Source organism: Pongo pygmaeus, chromosome 10 (assembly GCF_028885625.2).
Source record: "Pongo pygmaeus isolate AG05252 chromosome 10, NHGRI_mPonPyg2-v2.0_pri, whole genome shotgun sequence".
Classification (NCBI taxonomy): domain Eukaryota; kingdom Metazoa; phylum Chordata; class Mammalia; order Primates; family Hominidae; genus Pongo; species Pongo pygmaeus.
The window spans coordinates 11,663,839-11,685,818 of NC_072383.2; the positions used below are offsets into that span (position 1 = coordinate 11,663,839).

Here is a 21,980-nt window from a genome sequence, read left to right on the forward strand (position 1 = left end):
ATTACTGGAATATCAGTAAACAATCTGAAAATAATTTTAGATTTTCAATTTGTGCTATAGAAGTCAGGGAAGGGCCAGGTGTGGTGGCTCATGCTTGTAATCTCAACACATTTGGAGGCCAAGGCAAGCGGATGACCTGAAGTCAGAAGTTCTAGCCTAGCCTGGCCAACAGGCTGAAACCCCATCTCAACTAAAATTACAAAAATTACCCAGGCTTGATGGTGGGAACCTGTAATCTCAGCTACTGTGAAGGGTGAGGCAGGAGAATAGCTTGAACCCAGGAGGTGCAGGTTGCAGTTAGCCAAGATCATGCCACTGCACTCCAACCTAGGTGATAGAGCAAGACTCCATCTCAGAAAAAGAAAAAAAAAATTGAAGTCAGGGAAAGAGATAAACAGTAAAACATTTTTCATGGCAGCTGGCTAAATTAGGATTAAAGAGAAGGGAAACTCCCTGGAAGCATCAGACAGCAGGGGTCCTAGATATTCTTATAATGTGTTCTTGGTCCTCACATTCCACATTCACAAACACAGGGAAAGAGACACCACAATCAGAAATTGCAAGCTGATTATTTTATTGGTATATTAAAGGTAGAGCTATGATGACCTTGTTCCAATGTCATGGCATTTGAAGCAATTGAATTATTTGAATTCACTGATATCTTCTTATTCACTTCCTGAAATAAACAAACAAGGAAGTTCATAGATCAGACTTGACATGGCAGGAAATGTCTAATTCCTCACTGGTGTTACTGCAGTAGAGTACATGAGAGCCCATCCTCTCTCCCCCTATCCCTTCAACCTCCTGTGTTCCTTCCTGATTTTTTTCTGTGTTCACTCTTTTGATGCCCTTGCATACAATGTGCTCCAAATTGTGGCTTAGAAGATGAAGAGAAAAGATCATCCTTAGGTTGCTATGACTCACTGCTGTTGAATTTGTTCAGGGATATATTTACACAGATGGTAACCGGAACATATTCTATAATACTGAGAAGCTAAAACCACCCTCAGTGTCCAGTGACAGGGATTGGTCAATGAAATCATGGCACAGCTACACAATAGAGTAGTATAAAAATGTAAAAGCAAACAGAAAACCACTGAAGAGATGTAGTGAGCTTCATAAACTGATGTGGAAATTTTCAAAAAAAAATGTATTTTTTAAATGACTAACATATATACCTGCATATAAGTTATGGCATTAATGGTAGGGTAAAAGAATGCTATATGTCTATGCACACATAGATATTTCAAAGAGAAGATCCCATAAGGTTAACAGTGGGAGATTTTTCAAGGAAGGAAGGTGGGTAGGATGAGTCATGCCTTTAAAATTAGCTTCATATTTTTCCATTCCATTAGATATTTTTTGTTAGCATAATCATGTACGTATTGAAAAGTTAAGTATCTAAAAAGTGAGACACCATTTAGCTGCTGAAAGATCAGGGACCATTTGGCAGGAATACTGGACTCAAGAGGCTGCTGTGAGGCAGGACTGAGCAAACGGTGCTCAGGTGAAAACTTTAAATGGGAGGTCTCTGAGTTTGTGGATAGAAAACAGAGCACCAAGAATGAACATGGTACTACTTCCTCATTGCCAACACAGTTTAAGACAGATCGTATGGTTTGTTGTTTCTCAACATCAGAATTCCTTAAAGATTTTGTTAGAAATACAGGGTCTCCTTACCCTATTTCAGAGTATCTGAATAAAAATCTTTAGAAATGGGTTCTAGGACAATGCAATGTCAATGGGTTTTAGTTGATTCATTGGCACAATAAAGTTGGAGAACTGTAGCAATTAGAGTCCTGATGAAGAATAAAGTGGAATCATACCTGTCATTGAATCCTAGATTACTGGGGAGGCTGTTGTCCCTGCGGAGGTCTGGGTGGTCTGCCCCCTTGAGAAGGTGGAGGTGGCCCCTGGGGCTTTCCAGCAGGAGGTGCCTGAGGCTGCTGGGGATTGCCTCCTGCTGGGGGTGGGCCTTGTGGCTTTCCAGGAGGTGGGGGACCTTGAGGCTTGTTGCCTTCTTGTTGGGGTGGTCCTTGTGGCTTTCCTGGAGGAGATCGGACACTTCGGGACTTGTTTCCGCCTTGTGGGGGTGGTCCTTCTGGCTTTCCTGGACGAGGTGGGGGACCTTGGGACTGGTTTCCTCCTTGTGGGGGTGGTCTTTCTGGCTTTCCTGGAGGATGCGGGGGACCTTGGGACTGGTTGCCTCCTTGTGGGGGTCGTCCTTCTGGCTTTCCTGGAGGAGGTGGGGGACCTTGGGACTGGTTTCCTCCTTGTGGGGGTCGTCCATCTGGCTTTCCTGGAGGAGGTGGGGGACCTTGGGACTGGTTTCCTCCTTGTGGGGGTGGTCTTTCTGGCTTTCCTGGAGGACGCGGGGGACCTTGGGACTGGTTGCCTCCTTGTGGGGGTCGTCCTTCTGGCTTTCCTGGAGGAGGTGGGGGACCTTGGGACTGGTTTCCTCCTTGTGGGGGTCGTCCGTCTGGCTTTCCTGGATGAGGTGGGGGACGTTGGGGCTGGTTTCCTCCTTGTGGGCGTCGTCCTTCTGGCTTTCCTGGAGGAGGTGGGGGACACATGGCATTCACTGAATAGTTGCCGCAAATTTTTACAGTAATGGTGCTAAATGAGGAAATACACAAAAATGAGACCCAGATACTAATTTCTTTGCATTTTCAGTGAATCCCTAGAACTCTGGAGTGGAACACTGGGGGAAAAGGAAGCAGTTGAGAGGCTCTCAGTATAAGGAGGAGTCAGAATAAGGACACTGGCCGTTTGTCTGTCATCTCCAAGGAGGCACTCCTGGCCAGGGGGAAGTCAACCCACTCTTGTTGTCATCTAAACCAAGCATCTCTGACATTCAATTTGGTGGCCTGCTCATGGTCCCCAGAATCAAGGTTGCATGAAGATTGCGTATATCATTAGGGGCAATAACATTAATCAATTCCTGAAAGGAAAGTGTTGATAAGAACACACTGTAGAACTGATCCATTTGCAAGCAGAAAAAGGGAGTCAAAACAGATTGAGAATGAATTGGGATTTACCTGATATTAGGAAGAGAGATTCTTCCTGGCTGACATCTAGAAGAGAAGCACAGGATGATGGGAAATGTTACATCTTGAATCTTTCAAGACTCACAAGTGTTCTACAGGGAAAATGGTCTTCTCACCACACCCCATGCATCCCCTAGGTTAACTCATCAGCCACCATCTGTGAAGCTGCTGGAAGGGGAGGAAGGTGTAAGGGGAGGCAGGGTTGTTACCACACAGAACAACAGCAATGAGTTCAACATAGAACAGCCCCTTTTTTCCCTCCCTAGCATCCCTCAAGACTTAATGCTAATTTAGTTTACACATGCCAGGTACTTCAATGTGATATTTTGGTGTTCTTATGCCCTCCATCTCCTATAAATACATTGCTTATGTACACATGCTTTCTCAATTGGGGTAACCAGAAGTAATCACTTCAATACAATCTTACCCATACCACTCCCAGCACATTGAAATACTGTGTGTAGGGGAGAGAAAAATGACAATGATTGGCTCTGATGTGTCTATATCTGTAGTTAGACACAGGTAAGTGTTTTATCCAGTTCTGTCTCTGCAGTATCTCTAATGTGTGTTTATCTCCATCATCAATGCTGATCCACCAGGTAGAGCAAGGCCACCATCATCCCTGTGTACTTACTGAGATCAGTATAGGATCTTCACAGCTGGACTTCCCTGAATCCGCCTTGCATTCTCCACTACAGCCTTCACAGCATAGTTATATCTCTCTATAAATGCAAATCTTACCTTCTCATTCCCCTGGTACAAATTCTTTATTGGATTTTCATTGTACATTAAATAAATTAGAAGCCCTTAGTGTGGAATGAGGGCACAACAGGTCTCCTGATCCTAGGCATGAAAACTCTGCAGCCCCATCTGTGTTTTCATTCTCCTCTCTTCCCCATAATTACCACTGTCACCTCCTAAGTCCCAAGCAGTCACCGCATCTTCTCCCCCTTCTGTTTTACCTTCACTTGAGCTCTGAGCTGAGCTCAGGGCCAGCAAGACCACTGACAGCAGAATCAGCAGCATCTTGCTGGAGGCTCTGGAGTCACTCCCAACTCTGTGCTGAGAGGAACGTGGCAACTCCCTTTATAAAGAGGAGCAAAACAATGGCACCTTTGAGCACTGGGTGGGCCTCACCACCTCAGAGAGTGGGTTCTGCTTTCCTCACTGCAGGTCAGGTGTATCCCTTATTTCTCTTTGGGACTCTAGCCCAGAGGAATGGGTTGGGTTGGATGTTGTTTGTGCCTTATTTCTAAAAGGTACGACTATGACTTAAACAAAGGTTTTAAAGGAACTGTGTCCAAGCTATCAGCACTGTGTCATAATTGAACTTCAGACATCATTAGAGTTTCAGTCCTTTTGGTAAGACTATTGTCTGCTTTCCACTCTACTATTTATTTCTGTGTAATATTTGTGGGGACAGTGAAGCAACAGCCAGCAGTGAAGACGGTCAATATCTCTGGCTCTTCATAGAGCCTATTTCCATCTCTCGTGATGTGTGGGTACAGATAGTATCACAATTGGCTAAAGTTTTGATGCAATAGAGATGGTTTCTGCTATCTGTATGATGGTGTGAAGACAGCACACTCCTGGGAACACACAGATGACAGAAAGCTGCCCCACAGCCTGCTCAGCCTATAGCTATTGTTCAAGCTTCTGTGGATCTCACTCAAGTCAGGCAAGGCTTGTTGTTGTGCAACACAGGAAGGCCAAAATTGTGTATTTTAAAGTATCTTTAGGGGTTATTAATGCAAAATGGACACAGAAACCATAAGGAAATTTCTGGATCTGAGAAAACTGAATACATAATTCCCTGCAGGAGCCATGCAATATCGTGTTGCCAAAACTTTCTTCATGCTCTTCCCTTTGTCCAAAATATTCTATAAAATTCAACGTCTGCTTCATTTCTTTTAATAATTATATTGAATTCCTACCACTTATAATTAAGTGGCTACAATTCTACATTCAAATAGGATAATCAGATACCCTCACTAAAGCCTCAATTGCATTATATTGGTATTCTTGGTTTAGTCAGTATTTATGTTACTTGTTTTCTCAGATTGTTCTTCCACAAAGAGTATTTTTTCTATAATATTCTGATATGCATTCCTCCCCACATTCTTTCTGGTTCTTCTTTGTTCATATTTCATTTTCTGAGTCAAGCTCATTATGTGTATTTTTCTTTATGTATCTGGCTTTTTTCCCCATGAATTTGGTGAGATTTCCTTTATTTAATCTTCTAAGTATTAGGATATAGTACTTACCATCTTTGTTTCATTCTTGTCTGCATAATTTCATAATAAATGTAGTGTTTCCAAAAAGCCCTATCAGATCCCTGCATTGTTAGCACTTCTTTCAGCTACTGATTCTTCTGTTATATCTGATAAATACCTGCTCATCAGTTCATGGAATATACAGGTTAGTTAGTATCAACAGCTGCCATTTACCACTTAGACCTTCTGTGTGTCTTGTGTAATTGTTCACATTTTGTGCATTGCTGGTGTTAATTTGAGGACAGCTTAGCTGGAGGTATGCTGGAGGTAGAGAGGGTATGTGACAGTAAAGCCTAAAGACAGGTGTCTTGAACATTGTGGATGAGTAGATCCTGGGCTTTGCAGATGAGAATCTGGGTGGCCCTTCTGAAGAGTTGCAGGTAATAGTACAAGCAGAATTCCTAATACAAAAGGCTTTGCTACAGATAACTTTGGCCTTGCAAGGGAACCACAAAGATTGGTATTTTCCCTGACAAAAATATACACGTACTTGAAATGGGAATACAACTGGAGATGAGCAATCCTGCTTTGGTGGCTTAAGTTAGACCATCAGGTAACAAAGGAATGTCAGAGAAAAGGAGCAGCAGAGGCCAGGCTGACATTGCCTGATATTGTCACCAACTGAGGTTGCTGCAGGCCTGATGCAAGACAGACTTCCCCTTGGCAGGAGAGTACAGGAAGAGAACAAAAATGGCCCTAAAGATCACTCATTTCAGGCCCTTTCCTGACCTTCTCCAATGTCAGCAATGAGTAAAGTTTATCAGGAAAGCATAAATATCAGCTATGTACTCACCAGACAAAACAAAAAATAGATGATGGAAATGCGGAAAGGGACACTGTCTGTGAGTGAGGGTGGTTGGAAGAGAGAGGCAGGACTGCAGCAGGAACTTGGGCACCTAGACGTGGGTGGCAGCCCTTAACACTCCACTTGCCTTCTAATATCCATGCTCATATTCTGAAGTCCTGAAGGAACAGTCTTCAACGTATGAAATTTTAGGAAACACAATTCAGCTCTCATAACAGCTCCCAACCTTTTCTAAGTCAAATGTCCAGTGGTTCAAAAATCCTCACTCCTTCAGGCACTGCCCTTTCGCAAATCGAGTTGCCTCCACTTTCAACACTCATCCTAAATACAACCACTTGCATAATCTTTACTAGAAGGTGATAGTTCAGGCCATAATGCTCTCTCCTGAAGGACTTTAATATTCTCAGCAGCTCTTGGTAACATTCCTGCCCCAGCACATCCCATATCCGTTCCCCTCACATCAGTCAGGGTGACCACTGAAAAGTAGCAATTAGATCTTAACACTTTTGTGCTTCAAATGCTCTTAGGATTTTCTTCTGCACTTATAATAAGATCCAAACTTCATGCCTCAGCTCTCTCACACTCACACATCTCTTTCTTTTTCAAGACTTGGAAGCTCTGTGAATGGAACAGAAAGCCAAATCTTCCTCAACTAACTGTGTTCATTGTGTAAACCAGCCATTCTGATAATACAGTTGTGTGTGGGAATTCAGATTTGCGTTGACTTTTCTAAAAACTTCGGTTACACTGGTAGGATGGTCATCTTTATATTTTTATTTGATGTTGATGCTCTCTAATATATATATTTCACAACTATTTGAGCATATTTCTATTCTTTCCATTTATCCTAGCAAAGGCTGATTATAAAAGAAAACATTTCCTCAGCGTTTACTATATGATATTCAATCTTCAGAACCATCATATTAGGGAGGTGTGATGATTATTATTATCTTAATTTTGTAGATGAGGTGACTTAGGTGTGTGCCTAGGTTCATATAAAGGTAGTAAGTGGAATGGAAGGCAGTCAGTTCTCAGAGCTGAGTTCTTGCCTATTGTGCTCCACTGGTTACTTGGTCTTCATTCATTTCTTTACAAGAAAGTGAAAGGAAATGAGATTCAGATAATAAAAACAAGTTTCTCTTAGAATATTTTCAAGGTTATGTTTTCCTGAGACTTTAACAGCTGAGGTGAGGAAAAATATTTTTTCCTGAGTAAACATGTTTGTTTAAAATCATAATCACATTTAAACATCTTCTAGTATTCTGTTTTACCCCTTGGATTTATATAAAGACACTCAGAGGAATTAATTCCTTTCTTTCTAATTACAAAACCCTGCCAATATAGATCCTGTATGTACTTCCTTAATCCATGGTACATGCATTTTTCTTGGGTGGCATATTGGCATTGGCAAAATATGTGTATGCCCTTTTAAATCGACTAAATTTGATCCTTCTAATCACAATGGATCTAAAATTCTAGAAATCCAAGAGGGAGTCTGTTCAGAGAGTTGTCTAAGAAAGAATAAATTGTATACCACTTACACAGTCTTCTGCATGAAGATATGTCCTGTGTCCTGGCCCCAGAGCTGGTGTACTGTCCTCAGTGGTTGGGGCTGCAGAAGGCATTGGTCATTAGCCTAAGGTCAAGTGTCTGTAGCCTCAGCTCACCACTGTTATCACAATGTCAGAATATATTCTTCACCTTTCAGTTACACTTCCTAGCAGTTCATAGAGAAGTACAATCACAACTTATAAGAAATACAAAACAATGTATATCACCCTCATACTTTTCTGATGATGTACCAAGTCCATAAGCTGATACATTTAAAAGAGGAATTTCATTAAAGTGATTAATCAATGACTCACTTATTAAACAGATAAACTTGTACCTATCTCTTACAAAAGATGTTGTCTCCTCTGCTTAAGAACCACAAATTACTGTTGTATTTCATTGATTTTGAAGTCCACATGTGAGCATATTTATGATCTTGGAAATTGTTTTTAAAATATGATCATGACAGAATCATTCATCTAATGTTTTCTTCTTACAATGGTACCTTGACATCCTCTCTTGAAGGGGTGAGGTCTGTTTTTACCCCCTTTAACTGGGATAGAACTTCATTACTTCCATGACCAGTAGATTATATCAGAAGTGACACTTTGTGACTTTTGAGTCTAGATCATAGAAATCGCATGCAATTCCAAATTATTCTTTATGGAACCTGCCAGATGCTGCGAGGGAGCCCATGCTGTGAGACAGAGATAGAACATTCATTTAAAAAATGATTGGAGGAGGAGCCAAGATGGCCAAACAGGAACAGCTCCAGTCTACAGCTCCCAGCGTGAGCAATGCAGAAGACAGGTGATTTCTGCATTGCCAACTGAGCTTTGAAGAGAGTAGTGGTTCTCTCAACATGCAGCTTGAGATCTGAGAACGGGCAGACTGCCTCCTCAAGTGGGTCCCTGACCCCTGAGTAGCCTAACTGGGAGGCATCCCCCAGTAGGGGCCAACTGACACCTCACATGGCCAGGTACTCCTCTCAGACAAAACTTCCAGAAAAACGATCAGGCAGTAGCATTTGCGGTTCACCAATATCCACTGTTCTGCAGATACCACTGCTGATACCCAGGCAAACAGGGTCTGGAGTGGACTTCTAGTAAACTCCAACAGACCTGCAGCTGAGGGTCCTGTCTGTTAGAAGGAAAACTAACAAACAGAAAGGACATCCACACCAAAAACCCATCTGTATGTCAACATCATCAAAGACCAAAGGTGGATAAAACCACAAAGATGGGAAAAAAACAGAGCAGGAAAACTGGAAACTCTAAAAATCAGAGTGTGTCTCCTCCTCCAAAGCAACGCAGCTCCTCACCAGCAATGGAACAAAGCTGGATGGAGAATGACCTTGACGAGTTGAGAGAAGAAGGCTTCAGACGATCAAACTACTCCAAGCTACAGGAGAAAATTCAAACCAATGGGAAAGAAGTTAAAAGCTTTGAAAAAAAAATTAGACGAATGGATAACTAGAATAACCAATGCAGAGAACTCCTAAAAGGACCTGATGGAGCTGAAAACCAAGGCACAAGAGCTACGTGATGAATGCAGAAGCCTCAGTAGCCAATGAGATCAACTGGAAGAAAGGGTATCAGTGATGAAAGATGAAATGAATGAAATGAAGAGAGAAGAGAAGTTTAGAGAAAACAGAATAAAAAGAAAAAAAAGCCTCCAAGAAATATGGGACTATGTGAAAAGACCAAATCTACATCTGATTGCTGTAATTGAAAGAGACGGGGAGAATGGAACCAAGTTGGAAAACACTCTGCAGGATATTATCCAGGAGAACTTCCCCAATCTAGTAAGGCAGGCCAACATTCAAATTCAGGAAATACAGAGAATACCACGAAGATACTCCTCAAGAAGAGCAACTCCAAGACACATAATTGTCAGATTCACCAAGGTTGAAATGAAGGAAAAAATGTTAAGGGCAGCCAGAGAGAAAGGTCAGGATACCCACAAAGGGAAGCCCATCAGACTAACAGCTGATCTCTTGGCAGAAATTCTAGAAGCCAGAAGAGAGTGGGGACCAATATTCAACAATCTTAAAGACAAGAATTTTCAATCCAGAATTTCATGTCCAGCCAAACTAAGCTTCATAAGTGAAGGAGAAATAAAATACTTTACAGACAAGCAAATGCTGAGAGATTTTGTCACCACCAGGCCTGCCCTAAAAGAGCTCCTGAAGGAAGCACTAAACATGGAAATGAACAACCAGTACCAGCCACTGCAAAAACATGCCAAATTGTAAAGAACATCAAGGCTAGGAAGAAACTGCATCAACTAACAAGCAAAATAACCAGCTAACATCATAATGACAGGATCAAATTCACACATAACAATATTAACTTTAAATGTAAATGGGCTAAATGCTCTGATTAAAAGACACAGACTAGCAAATTGGATAAAGAGTCAAGACCCATCAGTGTGCTGTATTCAGGAAACCCATCTCACGTGCAGAGACACACATAGGCTCAAAATAAAGGGATGGAGGAAGATCTACCATGCAAGTGGAAAACAAAAAAAGGCAGGGGTTGCAATCCTAGTCTCTGATAAAACAGACTTTAAACCAACAAAGATCAAAAGAAACAAAGAAGGCCATTACATAATGGTAAAGGGATCAATTTAACAAGAAGAGCTAACTATCCTAAACATATATGCACCCAATACAGGAGCACCCAGATTCATAAAGCAAGTCCTTAGTGACCTACAAAGAGACTTAGACTCCCACACAATAATAATGGGAGACTTTGACACCCGACTGTCAACATTAGACAGATCAATGAGACAGGAAGTTAACAAGGATACCCAGGAATTGAACTCAGCTCTGCAGCAAGTGGACCTAATAGACATCTACAGAACTCTCCACCCCAAATCAATAGAATATACATTCTTTTCAGCACCCCACCACACCTACTCCAAAATTGACCACATAGTTGGAAGTAAAGCGCTCCTCAGCAAAGGTAAAACAACAGAAATTATAACAAACTGCCTCTCAGACCACAGTGCAATCAAACTAGAACTCAGGATTAAGAAACTCACTCAAAACCACTCAACTACATGGAAACTGAACAACCTGCTCCTGAATGAACACTGGGTAAATAATGAAATGAAGTCAGAAATAAAGATGTTCTTTAAAACCAATGAGAACAAAGACACAACATACCAGAATCTCTGGGACACATTCAAAGCAGTGTGTAGATGGAAATTTACAGCACTAAATGCCCACAAGAGAAAGCAGGAAAGATCTAAAATTGACACCCTAACGTCACAAGTAAAAGAACTAGAAGAGCAAGAGCAAACAGATTCAAAAGCTAGCAAAAGGCAAGAAATAACTAAAATCAGAGCAGAACTGAAGGAAATAGAGACACAAAAAAACCTTCAAAAAATCAATGAATCCAGGAGCTGGTTTTTTGAAAAGATCAACAAAATTGATACACCACTAGCAAGACTAATAAAGAAGAAAAGAGAGAAGAATCAAACAGACGCAATAAAAAATGACAAAGGGGATATCACCACCGATCCCACAGAAATACAAAATACCATCAGAGAGTACTATAAACACCTCTACGAAAATAAACTAGAAAATCTAGAAGAAATGGATAAATTCCTTGACACATACATCCTCCCAAGACTAAATCAGGAAGAAGTTGAATCTCTGAATAGACCACTAACAGGCTCTGAATTTGAGGCAATAATCAATAGCTTACCAACCAAATAGAGTCCAGGACCAGATAGATTCACAGTCGAATTCTACCAGAGGTACAAATAGGAGCAGGTACCATTCCTTCTGAAACTATTGCAATCAATAGAAAAAGAGGGAATCCTGCCTAACTCATTTTATGAGGCCAGCATCATCCTGATACCAAAGCCTGGCAGAGACACAACCAAAAAAGAGAATTTTAGACCAATATCCTTGATGAACGTCAATGCAAAAATCCTCAATAAAATACTGGCAAGCCGAATCCAGCATCACATCAAAAAGCTTATCCACCATGATCAAGTGGGCTTCATCCCTCAGATGCAAGGCTGGTTCAACATATGCAAATCAATAAATGTAATCCAGCATATAAACAGAACCAAAGGCAAAAACCACATGATTATCTCAATAGATGCAGAAAAGGCCTTTGACAAAATTCAACAACCTTCATGCTAAAAATTCTCAATAAATTAGGTATTGATGGGATGTATCTCAAAGTAATAAGAGCTATCTATGACGCACCCACAGCCAATATCATACTGAATGGGCAAAAACTGGAAGCATTCCCTTTGAAAACTGGCACAACACAGGGATGCCCTCTCTCACCACTCCTATTCAACATAGTGTTGGAAGTTCTGGCCAGGGCAATCAGGCAGGAGAAGGAAATAAAGGGTATTCCATTAGGAAAAGAGGAAGTCAAATTGTCCCTGTTTGCAGATGACATGATTGTATATCTAGAAAACCCCATTGTATCAGCCCAAAATCTCCTCAAGTTGATAAGCAACTTCAGCAAAGTCTCAGGATACAAAATCAATGTACAAAAATCACAAGCATTCTTATATACCAATAACAGACAGAGAGCCAAATCACGAGTGAACTCCCATTCACAATTGCTTCAAAGAGAATAAAATACCTAGGAATCCAACTTACAAGGGATATGAAGGGCCTCTTCAAGGAGAACTACAAACCTCTGCTCAATGAAATAAGAGAGGATACAAACAAATGGAAGAACATTCCGTGCTCATGGGTAGGAAGAATCAATATCGTGAAAATGACCATACTGCCCAAGGTAATTTATAGATTCAATGCCATCCCCATCAAGCTACCAATGACTTTCTTCACAGAACTGGAAAAAGCTACTTTAAAGTTCATATGGAACCAAAAAAGAGCCCACATCACCAAGTCAATCCTAAGCCAAAAGAACCAAGCTAGAAGCATCAGGCTACCTGACTTCAAACTATATTACAAGGCTACAGTAACCAAAACAGCATGGTACTGGTACCAAAACAGAGATATAGACCAATGGAACAGAACAGAGCCCTCAGAAATAATGCCGCATATCTACAACTATCTGATCTTTGACAAACCTGAGAGAAACAACCAATGGGGAAAAGATTCCCTATTTAATAAATGGTGCTGGGAAAACTGGCTAGCCATATGTAGAAAGCTGAAACTGGATCCCTTCCTTACACCTTATACAAAAATTAATTCTAGATGGATTAAGGACTTAAATGTTAGACCTAAAACCATAAAACCCTAGAAGAAAACCTAGGCAATACCATTCAGGACATAGGCATGGGCAAGGACTTCATGTCTAAAACACCAAAAGCAATGGCAACAAAAGCCAAAATTGACAAATGGGATCTAATTAAACTAAAGAGCTTCTGCATAGCAAAAGAAACTACCATCAGAGTGAATAGGCAACCTACAGAATGTAAGAAAATTTTTGCAACCTACTCATCTGACAAAGGGCTAATATCCAGAATCTACAATGAACTCAAACAAATTTACAAGAAAAAAACAAATAACCCCATCAAAAAGTGGGCAAACAATATGAACAGACACTTCTCAAAAGAAGACATTAATGCAGCCAAAAAACACATGAAAAAATGCTCATCGTCACTGGCCATCAGAGAAATGCAAATCAAAACCACAATGAGATACCATCTCACACCAGTTAGAATGGCAATCATTAAAAAGTCAGGAAACAACAGGTACTAGAGAGGATGTGGAGAAATAGGAACACTTTTACACTGTTGGTGGGACTGTAAACTAGTTCAACCATTGTGGAAGTCAGTGTGGCGATTCCTCAGGGATCTAGAACTAGAAATACCATTTGACCCAGCCATCCCATTACTGGGTATATACCCAAAGGATTATAAATCATGTTGCTATAAAGACACATGCACACGTATGTTTAGAGCGGCACTAGTCACAATAGCAAAGACTTGGAACCAACCTAAATGTCCAACAACGATAGACTGGATTAAGAAAATGTGGCACATATACACCATGGAATACTATGCAGCCATAAAAAATGATGAGTTCATGTCCTTTGTAGAGACATGGATGAATCTGGAAACCATCATTCTCAGCAAACTATTGCAAGGACAAGAAACCAAACACCACATGTTCTCACTCATAGGTGGTAACTGAACAATGAGAACACATGGACACAGGAAGGGGAACATCACACACCGGGGACTGTTGTGGAGTGGGGAGAAGGGGGAGGGATAGCATTAGGAGATATACCTAATGCTAAATGAGGAGTTAATGGGTGCAGCACACCAACATGGCACATGTACACATATGTAACAAACCTGCACGTTGTACACATGTACCCTAAAACTAATGTATAATAATAATAAAAAAAGATTGCATACAAAATTGTCTCTAAACAATATTCAATAACCAAGTTTGTTTCAGTGACCCAATTGCTATCTGTATCATATATTTCTACACATGCATGGCTAAATAGCTAAAGATTTATGGATTATTCCTATCTACCTTGCATAGTGATGTTTCAGATGCCTTAGCTCTTCCATTACTTACAATAGCACTTTGAGGATTTTTTCCCTTCATGTTCACTTTTCAAAGGTAGAAATAAAATCTGAATGTGATTGAGTGACTTCCCTAAGACACACACTTCATAGGTAACAGCATAAAGCAATGCAAGGACAGAGAGAGAGAGAAATGAGAGAATGATCTCATTCATGAGAACAATATAAAATACCTGGGAACAAATAGCAAGAAATGAACAGGATTCCGTTGAAGAGGAATGATCAAACTTTGATGCAGAATATGCACTAAAATGTATGTACATGTAAATTTCAGCACAGTGAAATGCAATATTCAAATAGGACTAATTTTCCAGGTGTTCTCGTGAAAATTTCATCATAGTCCCCTCTTCATGTCTGATTTCAGCTTTGCTGATTCACAAACTTTGTTATTTTTCTATTTGTCATTCCAATTCCACAGTTTTGTTTACCTTTATTGTTTATTGTCATCTCTTCTTTCATTCTCTTCATCCTTGGGTATTAATTTCCTCTGTGCTTCTTTATTGTAATTTTATTAGGTCATTGGGAAAGAGCAGAAATCAGTCCATGTGTTCAATGCACTGTGCATTCCAATACCCTGAGTCTAGAGAGAAATTCCTTATCACAGTCTATAGCAGGTTCTACAGATGATCTTTTTGTTTATGTCTCTTTCTATTTAAGTGTATTCAAGTGAATCTACAAGGAAGATTGCTATTACCTGTGTTCCTCATTTTATCAGAAGAATCTGCTGCTGTCTTTTCTTCCCTGGCTGCATTAGATGTAACAGGACCATGACTTGATAATCACATGTTTATTTTTTACAACGTTATTGAGTAAACATCTAGCAGCAATTTTAAATGATGAATACATTTTTATACTCTAATAGTCTAACAAATGTAATTTTTTGATAACAAATGTATGTTGTTTCAAGTCTATTACTTATCCATCTTTAGAACTGCCAAAGCAAATCTCTCCATATTATAAAGAAAAACTTTTTGTGCCTTTTAGTAAACAGACATAGTCAGAAACAGAAGTTTATGATATGATACATAAAGAGTTCGAATTTATCTTACATTTTTACTAACCTTATTTTTTAGCTAAACTTTTGTCTATATTCACATTTTCTTGATTGAAACATGCCCCTATGCATTTTTGTTCAGCAATTAAAGGCTTATTTAACTAGTCATCCTTACAAGTTTGACATATGGCTTTTGTCAGATTGGGATGATCTACAAAGCTTCTGAAGCTTGAACTTAGGGGTCCTTCATGTGCACTGACCCTTTCCAAGACACTGTTTAGAGTGAACAGAATAAAAAGAGATGTAAAAGCTTCATGAACTAGTAGTGGTCTTCTTTGTACCAACTCCTTTACTCAAGCCTTTATGTATTTTTCTGTCTTGCAGTTACCCATGGGGATTATAAGATTTCAAGACCCCCTCCTCCCTGAAACAAACTCCAATTGTTTGAGGGATATCTGAATTTTTTTCAGAGAAGAAGACTTGGGAACTGCTATAGAAGCAAATTTCTAAATAATCTGATTCTTATGTCTACAAATAATGGCTATCTTCCAGCACTGCTGTAAATGTACTGTGGGATTGCAGATTGTACATGGAGGAATCTAAAGAATGTACTTTAGTGGTGACTGAAGGGCCAATCGAAATGAGGTATGCCTTTAGATTCTTGCTCTTCCACTAGTTTTTCCTTTGAAGAATACACTCTGCAGAATGGCGCCTTCTCTTAGTATCTGTAGTGTTTCTACCTCTAAGCATGGAAGGAATGGTCAATGTTAGCAATGTGATCTTTCCTGTACAACTTACAGCGGGGTAAGGACAGTTCGCATATTTGACTATAAAAGCAAGGGCTGCTTCATGCCCCTAATCCATTTGGGTATTTCTGCTAGTGTCCTGGACCCATCTGTCTCCACACCTGTGTATCCAGAGATGGTGCTGCCTGTGGCAATTACCAACACATGGAGGTTCTTTGATTTTTAATAGGAAGAGTCATTTGTTTCCCCAGAGGTTTTCTCTTTAAATGAAGACATTCCTTCCCTGATTTCTAGGACATACCACTATTGTTTATTCTGAAGAGTCCATGACTGGAACACCAGGTAAGGCCACAGATTTTTGTATTCTTTCTTTATTCCTGCTCTTTGGTTTTCCTTGGGAGAGATTCTACGACAGACTTACTAAGCAAGACTCTGGAACTCTGCCCCCATTTTGTACCCTTCTCACCCAAGCCTCATGTTTGCTTAGCTGCGTCCACTCTTGGGGACAAGAGAGAATATGGTGGTAGCTCATGAGGACAGGTCCAGTTTGCAGCCACAGCCTAAGACTCAACTGAATAAACACCTGAATTTTAAGACTCCCCAAATGTGTGCAACAGGTTTGGGGGATCTTTAACCCTTTACCTCCTGTTATCTTTGGAATGGAGGAAAAACTAAAAGTGTTACATGGGAAGTTTGTTTCAATTCTACCACCTGGTACTCAGTTTACAATCATTCCCCAATCCTACTTGTTAATGAGTTAGATAAAATGAGAAGATTTATTGACCACTTGCCATACATTTTGGTCAACATGCCAGCTATTGATATGTATTTTTTACATGATTAACTGAAGAAAAATGGATGCCTTTTACAAACGTTATAAGACTACAAAACAAAAATAAATCCAAAAGAACCAAATTAGGGTTGTAATGTGGAAGCCTAATGACTTTCCATCAGAACTCTCATATAATTTCCCTGTTTGATAAGAGAAATGAGCAGGAGCAAGGTCACACTGAAGGACCCTGCTGAAGCTTTCCCAGGGATTCATCTGCTAAAGCTTTGGCTTTCCCAAAATATTCTCAGAATAATCAGATACTGTCATTCTCCAGAAAGTCAACCAGCAAAATGACTTGAGCTTTCCAATAAACTCTTGCCATGACCTTTGTGCTCTCCTCATCCACTGTTGCTTTGACTGGACTTCTCCACCTCCTGATAGCCGTTGCTTTCATTGTATTTGTTTTCTGGGTTTTACTGGTAAAGTTATGTGTTGTCTCCTGTTATAACTCATTGAAGATGTGCTTATGGTCTTCATTGCTCATATTTAGATTTTTAGGGAAAGTTCTACTCTTGTCTGTACTTGATCTTGGTGAGACAGGTTGGGCATCCACTAAGTGAAAATTTTACTTAAAATTTAATCATTCAGTTAGAATCATGTAAACTGAACCAACTGAGAAGTCTGCAGTGTTGGCTATTGTGTGTGCTGCTAATCATCACACATCTTCTCTTAGGGTATAAAGAAGATGAATGTATACCTTGCAACATGACATGGGACATCTGTCACTGTAGGTTTTAGGTTCAACATTGCCTCGTTCCTTCTTGAAATGAGGAACTCCTCATTGAATTTTTGAACTGCTGACTTCTTCAACCAATGTCAACTTACCAAGTGCCAAGTAGGACAACTTTTTGGACACCATCAATGATTTCATCTTCTTCCACCCAAGCTTCACCATAAATTTGATGTTTGAACTCTAATTTTAGAAGAATTCATGTTGCTCTTCTAGGGACTCTTTTGAAACTGCTACCTTTTTTTTTTTGATGCCTCAAACTAGCTCCTGTTCAGACATGTTATAGCAAAACATTCTGATTTCATTTGGGGCCAAAAAAACTTGGAATCCATTCATAGTATTTCTTTTTTTTTTTTTTTTTTTTTTTTTTTGAGATGGAGTCTCACTCTGTCGCCCAGACTGGAGTGCAGTGGCATGGTCTCTGCTCACTGCAAGCTCCACCTTCTGGGTTCACGCCATTCTCCTGCCTCTGCCTCCTGAGTAGCTGGGACTACAGGCACCTGCAACTACACCTGGCTAATTTTTTGTATTTTTAGTAGAGACAGGGTTTCAAGGATGATCTCGATCTCCTGACCTCATGTTCCACCCACCTCGGCCTCCCAAAGTGCTGGGATTACAGGCATGAGCCACTGCACCTGTCCCATTCATGGTATTTCTTAATAGAATATACATTCTCCATCAACATTTTAACAACCCACTGCATATAGGAAGGAATCCTAACACAAGAAGGTCTACTAGAGGTAACTTAGACTTTTTCAGCTGACTAGGCAAATTGGTTTCTTCTTTTTCTCTTAGAATAACTTAGGAATGTTTTCTGAAGATGGAATATAATACCAATGACCAAATATTCTCCAGCTACATGGAAAGGTTAACATTTGTAACTAGATTCACATTCTTTAAGAGAGGCACAGAGTGCTTGGGCCAGTCTGGTGTCCTGATGTTATTGAATGATTTTCTCTGGTTTCACCAACATTATTTGGAAAGAGAAGCTGGTGATGAGCAGTCTGGCCTAGGTAGCTTATGGTGGCCTGTCAGGTAGAGAAGAAATGCAAGAGAGAAGAAGCAGAAGGGAGTGCCAGGCAAATGTGCCAACTTGTGGGAGTCACTGGGGAAGCTGCAGTCCTGGTTAAAGGCAGGCTACTCCTCATCTGCAGAGTATAGGAAGACAAGATGTGATGCTTCCAAATATCACTCAGCTCATGCCCCATTCCTGACCTTCTCCTATGTCAGAAAAGCATGAAAGAGATTAGCATATCAGGAAGGAGTAAATATCAGGTATCAAGCTACCAGAGACAACCAAAACAGAGGTTACCAAAGAACTGAAGGAGACAGTGTCACTTAGGATGAGGTCAAAGCAAGGAGAAGGACTGCCACAAGAGCTGAGGCACTTGTCCATGAGTCAAGGACTTCAGCAACCCACTTGCCATTTAAAATAAATGTAAACTTACTATGTGCCAAGCAAGACTCTTGACTTCTACCTCCTAAAACCTCCTCTCCCCTGGCTTTCTTCATTATGACTGTCAAAACAAAATAGCACAAAGTATTCTTCAACAACAGAAATTCCTTTTCAACACTTCTGGATGCTCAAGTTCCATGATGAAGGTGCCAGCAGGCTCAGTTCTTCTGGGCCCTGCCTGCTCACCATCTACATATCTGCCTTCTTGCTGTGTTTCCCATGGGGCTGCTTCTATACATACATAATTCTTGTGTCTCTCCTTGTGCAAGTTTCCAGTTCTTATAAGGAGTCTCCACTTCTTATAAGGACAGCAATCTTATTAGACTTAGTTCCACTGAAATTCCTTCATTTTAGCTTGATCACCTCTTCTTAGGGCTGTTTTTTAAATATAATGATATTCTAAGGAACAAGAGGTTGGCTGTGGATTTTTGTATACCCATTCCTATCATATTTCGCTAAATGTTTGATTATATAGAAACATTTCTTTGGAACTTTGAGCTGTGTGAAGACAACACAAACCTAGCCATTCATGGCTGACATAAGGTTGGCCCTCACCCTGCTCAGACCCACACAGATTATGTAATATTCTTTGGATCTGGCTCTAGTCAGCAAAGTCTTGATGTTGTAGGATACAGGTGTCTTCATGCATTCAATTATTAATATTCATGGGGAGGTTAAAACAAAGTTGGCCACAAAATCTACCGAGGGGTTCTAGAAATGAACAGAATGAATATGCAGTTCTTTAATGAGACATCCTATTTCATGTCTTTAGAATTTTTTCCTCGCTCTACCCCTTTGTTAGAATGTTTGACCAGATTTAGTTTGGGCTTTACATCTTTTAGGAATTTTTTTTAATACAGACTCTTTCTCTGTCATCCAGGCTGGAGTGTGGTATCATGATCATGGCTTACAGCATCCTTGAACTCCTGTGCTTAGGGAATTTCCCCAGCTTCAGACTCTTGAGTGGCTTGAATTACAGGTTCATGACACCCACCATGCCCATTTTTTTTATTTTATTTTTTTTTTGAAAACATGGAGCCTCACTTTGTTGCTCAGGCTGGTCTTGAACTCCTGGCCTCAAGGGATCCTCCCACTCACTCTTCCAAAGTCCTGGGATAACAGGCCTGAGTCATCACGTTCAGTCATTCTTCCAGGAAATGTTTAATAACTCCCACTTATAATGAGTTGCCACAATTATATATTCCAATAAGATAGTCTAGTACCCACATAAAAGCCTCAAACATATTGCATTGATCTATTTCTTAGTACCTGTGCTATCTGTCTCCCATATTGTTCTTCCACACAGAGATTTTTTTCATTTTTGCAATATTCTGAAACTAATTTCTCTAGACTCTTTCTAAAATGTATTTGTTGACATTTTGTGTTCAAAATCAAATTTCCCTGTGTTTATTTTTCATCTTCTATCTGGCTTCTTTTTAAATAAAATTTGGGAAAATTTTTGAAATCTAATCTTCTAAGTAAGCATCTACAATTCTTCTTACTCCTTTCTTTTCATTTTTTTTTAATTTGGATCAACATACTGTGCTTCCAAGGTCTTCTTACTGAGTTTGTGTTAGTAGCTCTGTTTTCATCTGCTGACTTTTCTGTTATATCAAGTAGTTCCTGCCCATTCTTTCACCCTTTTCATGGAAAGTATAGGTGAGCCAGTATCAACAGCTGCCACTTATCATTTCAGGCCTTGAATAAGCCTTGTACTGTCATTCAGTTTTTGTTCAAGGATAGTGATAACTTCAGATGACCTTGTTAGAGGTATTGTGTGTGGGGATGTGACTGGACATCCTAAAGACAGGCCATTTGATCAGTTGGATGAGAGGATCCTGTGTTGTACACATAAGAATCTGTCCTTGCTCTTCCAGAAGGGTTTGAGAATGCAAGGGGATTTCAAAAAGTTTGTGGAAGAATGTAATTACAATATGAAAGTAGATAATATAAACTTTATTTCTTAACATAAGCTCCATCATATTCAAGAAGTGTTGCAAGTAATGACACAAGAAATTTAGCCTATCTACAAAGAACAGAGGGCCCTGAGAATTTCACCATATAAATGCAGTCTTTTCACATTATTAACTGAAGAAAACAGAGTACACTTTAAAGATATTTTAATATTAGAAAAAAAGAAGTCCAAAGATACTGCATCAGTACTGTAAGTTGGATGCCTAGTGATTTTCTTTTTTTTTTCTTTTCTGTTTTATTTACATAGGTTGGGGAACAGGTGGTGTTTGGTTATGTATATAAGTTCTTTAGTGGTGATTTGTGAGATTTTGGTGCACCCATCATCTGGGCAGTACACACCACACCCAATTTATAGTCTTTTATCCCTCACCTCTTTCGACTCTTTCCCCCTGAGTTCCCAAAGTCTATTGTGTCATTCTTATGCCTTTGCATCCTCATAGTTCAGCTCCCATTTATGAGTGAGAACATACGATGTTTGGTTTTCCAGTCCTAAGTTTCTTCACTTAGAATGATAACATCAAAATATTGGAGAAAGTTAGGCAAAACTTTAGCAGATAAATGCCCAGAAACACCTTAGCAGACTCCTTGTCCATCACAACAATGCTCCTGTTCATTCCTCTCATGAAACAGGGGCAGTTTGCCAGATTTTTGATGGAAATCACTAGGCATTCAATCTCATCCGTATATCTGCTAAAGTTTTGGCTAACTTTCTCCAAATACCAAACTCTTCCATAAGTCGGTATTATCATTCTTGGTCCCTCCTGAAAGTTAACAACCAAAATACCTTGAGCATCCAAGAACACTGTGGCATGATATTTGCTTTTGTCGCATTTACTTAGACTAGACCACTTCCACCTGTTGGTAGCCATTGCTTTGACTGTGTTTTTCCCTTCGAGTGGCACTGGTAAAGCCACTTTTGATCTCCTGTTAGAACTCCTCAAAGACATGCTTAGGATCTTTTCTTTTCTTTTCTTCTCCTTCCTACTTGTTTAATTTTTCATTGAACGTTCTGTTCTTGTCTGTAGCTGC

General features: G+C 40.0%; 2 protein-coding genes across 8 annotated transcripts in view; one reads left to right on the forward strand and one right to left on the reverse strand.

Annotated features, from left to right (window-relative positions):
* SMIM10L1 (small integral membrane protein 10 like 1) overlaps nucleotides 1-21,980 on the forward strand; it is a 278,859-nt gene that overhangs the window by 140,518 nt on the left and 116,361 nt on the right. The gene's annotated exons all lie outside the window — the stretch shown is intronic.
* On the reverse strand, nucleotides 560-4,271 carry PRB4 (proline rich protein BstNI subfamily 4). Its single transcript, XM_054445363.2, has 4 exons — nucleotides 4,010-4,271; nucleotides 3,039-3,074; nucleotides 1,827-2,551; nucleotides 560-676 (listed from the first exon to the last, which is right to left on the reverse strand). The coding sequence occupies exons 1-3, from the start codon at nucleotides 4,071-4,073 to the stop codon at nucleotides 1,845-1,847; spliced, it is 807 nt and encodes a 268-aa protein (XP_054301338.1). The 5' UTR covers nucleotides 4,074-4,271; the 3' UTR covers nucleotides 560-676; nucleotides 1,827-1,844.

What these genes read in the sequence shown, in the direction of transcription:
- PRB4 (XM_054445363.2), bottom strand. Translation starts at nt 4,073, where the DNA reads ATGCTGCTGATTCTGCTGTCAGTGGTCTTGCTGGCCCTGAGCTCAGCT. An exon ending in AGCTCAGAGCTCAAGTGAAG is followed by an intron (nt 3,075 to 4,009) that starts GTAAAACAGAAG and finishes CTTCTCTTCTAG; the next exon opens with ATGTCAGCCAGGAAGAATCT. An exon ending in ATCTCTCTTCCTAATATCAG is followed by an intron (nt 2,552 to 3,038) that starts GTAAATCCCAAT and finishes CACCTCCTCCAG; the next exon opens with GAAAGCCAGAAGGACGACGC.